General features: G+C 36.4%; 1 protein-coding gene across 1 annotated transcript; it reads right to left on the bottom strand.

The window, feature by feature from the left end:
- Positions 1-16: 16 nt before the first annotated feature.
- LOC111705021 (uncharacterized) lies at positions 17-1,885 on the bottom strand. Its single transcript, XM_023477451.1, has 4 exons — positions 1,602-1,885; positions 1,071-1,137; positions 689-734; positions 17-237 (listed from the first exon to the last, which is right to left on the bottom strand). Exons 1-4 carry the CDS (start codon positions 1,840-1,842, stop codon positions 127-129), a joined length of 465 nt encoding a protein of 154 aa, XP_023333219.1. The 5' UTR covers positions 1,843-1,885; the 3' UTR covers positions 17-126.
- Between the last annotated feature and the right edge of the window lie 21 nt (positions 1,886-1,906).

Here is a 1,906-nt window from a genome sequence, read left to right as displayed (position 1 = left end):
AGGAACAGTATCTCGGATAAGGAAAGCTAACCTGCTGTAAGAGCTGAATGGGGAACAGTATCTCGGATAAGGAAAGCTAACCTGCTGTAAGAGCTGAATAAGGAACAGTATCTCGGATAAGGAAAGCTAACCTGCTGTAAGAGCTGAATGAGGAACAGTATCTCGGATAAGGAAAGCTAACCGACCAGGCAACCTGGAGAACAGTCGCATTTCTGGCCCTCCGCGCCTCTCCATAACCTAATAATAAAATATAAAATTGAAAGTTGAACATTAATATTAGAACACAATAACTGATGAAAATGTTTGTTTGTTTGTCTCCAATCAATGCCAAAACGGCTGCACTGATCAACCCCAAAATGTTTGAGGTAGCTCAAAATACACCTAACCGATCGGGATTAAGGATATCCCATGCTAAAGGTTTCAGCTCTGGGAAGGGTCATGGATGGTTAAAAGTTTGAAATGTATATTTTTAAATTTTGAAAAAAATTATATATTTTACAACATTTAAAGAAAAATCGGAAAAATTTTTTACTTGACAATTTCGATGAACTTGAAAAACAATATTCATACACTTAAAATGTTTATAGAAAAGGGTCACTAAGTGCCCTAAAAGTCTGGTAATATCTAAGATGTACTTTAAATTTATTTTAATTATTAGACTTTCTAACAAAAAATGCATTTAACAAACCTTTCCTCGTGTCTGGCGCATATTCAGTTTTTGGATAATGTTGAATCTAACAAAATGGATATACATTAGAACAAATAATTTATAAACTAACAGCTAGGGGGGGGGGGGGATAGCTGAACTAGAGACTATCCACACCTGGTTCTGATAATAATTTCATTAATTCCGACCTCTGTCGATTAAGATTCATTAAAATTATTTTGAACTTTTACTCAAGCAGGCCCAGTTATTATTTTTTTTTTTTCAGAGCGGATCCAGGATCCGGATCCAAGATTAAATGGATCTGGCGGGAAGAAAGAATAATAAATTCTACAACTCATGTTTGATGTGAAGATTATATAAAACATATTTCAAAAATTAAAAATATATGTAATGTAAAATATCCCTGTGTCCGTGCGAAGGTAAAGATACAGGAACATGCACAGACGGTAACCCACATCCATTTACTCGACCTCAAGTAATATACAATTATTAGATGGATAAATGGATAGAAGGATAGAAGGATAGAAGTATAAAAGGATAGAAGGATAGATGGATAGAAGGATAAATGGATAGAAGGATAAAGGATAGATGGATAGATTGAAAAATGGATAGATGGATAGAAGGATGGATAGATGGATTGAAGGATAGATGGATAAATGGATAGAAGGATGGATAGATGGATTGAAGGATAGATGGATAAATGGATAGAAGGAAGGATGGATAAATGGATAGATTTTAAGTAACTTTCGATTTAAAAAAATGGGAAATGTCCGACTACCAAAGGTACTCTGGAAACCTTGATTTGATTAACACAGATGTTCGCATATTACACAGACTTTACTCATTTAAAACAGTGGATTTCTAGAGAGAGGGGGGAGGGCATTACTCCAAAGTCCCAATCCCTGTGTACGCCCCACTCCATGATAATACTGACCTGCTGATGGTTTCTGCTTGACAGGACTGGACGACGAATGACTGAGACATGTTGAATTCGAATCATCCGAATCTAATTCATCCGCCACCTCCGTCACACTACTTGTAGCTGTAGTATCACTCATTCTTGGTGATGTATAACCACCATTTATAATTAATTCTGAAAAAAATGGCTTATCTGATAATTCACCGAACCCTAGCCTGTCCTGAGCTAATCGCATCGTTTTGTTCCCTAGCCGCATCGCTTGGTCAAAAAAAAGTTGGTAATTTTTTTTGGTTATGTACAAAATGGATAGGGGGGGGGGG

The sequence above is a fragment of the Eurytemora carolleeae genome, unplaced genomic scaffold, assembly GCF_000591075.1.
Source record: "Eurytemora carolleeae unplaced genomic scaffold, Eaff_2.0 scaffold542, whole genome shotgun sequence".
NCBI classification, from domain to species: domain Eukaryota; kingdom Metazoa; phylum Arthropoda; class Copepoda; order Calanoida; family Temoridae; genus Eurytemora; species Eurytemora carolleeae.
This window is presented reverse-complemented; position numbering and strand designations above follow the sequence as displayed.

What these genes read in the sequence shown, in the direction of transcription:
- LOC111705021 (XM_023477451.1), bottom strand. Translation starts at nt 1,842, where the DNA reads ATGCGGCTAGGGAACAAAACGATGCGATTAGCTCAGGACAGGCTAGGG. An exon ending in CAAGCAGAAACCATCAGCAG is followed by an intron (nt 1,138 to 1,601) that starts GTCAGTATTATC and finishes ATATTACTTGAG; the next exon opens with GTCGAGTAAATGGATGTGGG. An exon ending in TTACCTTCGCACGGACACAG is followed by an intron (nt 735 to 1,070) that starts GGATATTTTACA and finishes CCATTTTGTTAG; the next exon opens with ATTCAACATTATCCAAAAAC.